The sequence below is a fragment of the Rhinopithecus bieti genome, unplaced genomic scaffold, assembly GCF_001698545.2.
Source record: "Rhinopithecus bieti isolate Rb0 unplaced genomic scaffold, ASM169854v2 scaffold_52066, whole genome shotgun sequence".
In the NCBI taxonomy this organism is placed as follows: Eukaryota; Metazoa; Chordata; class Mammalia; order Primates; family Cercopithecidae; genus Rhinopithecus; species Rhinopithecus bieti.
This window is the reverse complement of record NW_016820486.1, coordinates 261,477-263,062: the sequence shown is the minus strand read 5'-3', so window position 1 is coordinate 263,062 and position 1,586 is coordinate 261,477. Positions and strand designations below refer to the sequence as shown.

At 37.8% G+C, this 1,586-nt stretch overlaps 1 protein-coding gene across 1 annotated transcript in view; it reads left to right on the top strand.

The window, feature by feature from the left end:
* ADGRG4 (adhesion G protein-coupled receptor G4) overlaps window positions 1-1,586 on the top strand; it is a 120,036-nt gene that overhangs the window by 48,684 nt on the left and 69,766 nt on the right. Inside the window, exon 6 of the mRNA XM_017859807.1 lies at window positions 855-919. Within this exon, the coding sequence (XP_017715296.1) occupies window positions 855-919 (65 nt within the window). The remainder of the gene's footprint in view (window positions 1-854; window positions 920-1,586) is intronic.

The following is a 1,586-nucleotide window of genomic DNA, read 5'->3' as shown; positions in this document are numbered from 1 at the left end:
ATCTTGTTTTCTTTAAAAAAAAAAAAAAAAGTTTAAGAAAAAAACAATGCTGAAAACAATTCCCTAGAAATAAATTTTGGGGCACCTTAGTATTTTTATAGGATAAATTCCTAGAATTGGAATCAGTAGATGAAAAGATGTGAACCTTTCACATTTAAATAGCTGTTACTAAAAGACCCCCCGGATAGGTGACATCAACTTGCACCATCTCCCAACAGTAAAAAATCATATCTGTTTCCCTTCTTTCCCTGTCAGCACTTATTTTCAAGTGTCTATGGTATGGTTATAAATCCTTGAAAATGGGTAGGTGCCTTAGTCTACTCAGACTACCATAGCAAGATACCACAGACTGGGTGGCTTAAACAACAGACATTTATTTTCTCATAGTTTTGGAATCTGGAAGCCTAAGATTAAGGTGCTGGCAGAGTTGGTTTCTGGTGAAGGCTCTCTCCTTGGTTTGCAGATGACCATCTTCTCACCTGTGTCCTCACATGGTCTTTCATCTGTGCACACGCATCCCTGGTCTTTCTGTTTCTTCTTATAAGGGCACTGGTCCTATTGGAGTAGGGCTCCACTTTTATGATCTTGTTTAAACTTAATTCCATCCTCAAAGACCTTATCTCTGAGTATAACCACATTTAGGTTAGGGCTTCAACATTTGAGTTTTGGAAAGACACAATTCAGCCCATAACAGTAGGCAATATGTAATTTGAAAAACTTAGTGGAGCAAATGGAAATGTTGAGCCAGCTGAAATAATGAGTGCAGCTTAATGATCACATCATCCCAGGTGAGTTTGCTGAGTTGAACTAGAGGAGCAGAATAATAAAACTGATTTTTTTTTTGTCTTGTACAGTTGAATTCTATATTTCAGAACAGTGAATTTTCTCTTGCTAATCTGGAAACCCAAATTAAAAGCAGGTACGTGAATGACATTTACTGTGGGTCAAAGGGTGATTTGAGGGCATTTTGGGTCTGTTCCTATCTGGAGGGGATGTCCTGTGTTTATGTCTGAGATTTAGGGCTGCCACATTTTTAGTTGCATCTTCCTTCCTGGGTAGGTTCGTTTTGGCATGAGGAAAAAATTTGTATTACTATTGTAAGGTATAAAGCCAATGAGAGAACAAAACAAAAGAAAACCAATAGGGGAAGTCATGCAGTTAGACTGAGTTACCTCTAATGCCCCTTTCATCTCTAAGATTCTATGAATCTGTGACTTATACAAAAATCATGCCTTGAAGTGCTATGTATGGACAATGTGCGAGGATTTATAAGGCCTTTTATTTTGGAATGATTCACTTTCAGAAATGAGAAATTCCAAAGTGAACTTGAAATGTCTAAAGCAAGAATGTTTACTAGTCCAAGATTTGCTTGGGGCACAAATTTCAAATGGTGATTGCAGTGAAATGGGCAGTCACTGAGTAGTATCATGGAAACTATGGCAAAGGCAATTGCTCACCTGGGAAGTATTTCCTGTATTCTTTCCCTGCACACATACTAATCCTCTGTAAAGGGACACCCTGCAGAAGTTCTTTGAAAAATAGGCATGGCTCTGTTAAGTCATGGCAAACTGATTTTTTTTTTTTTT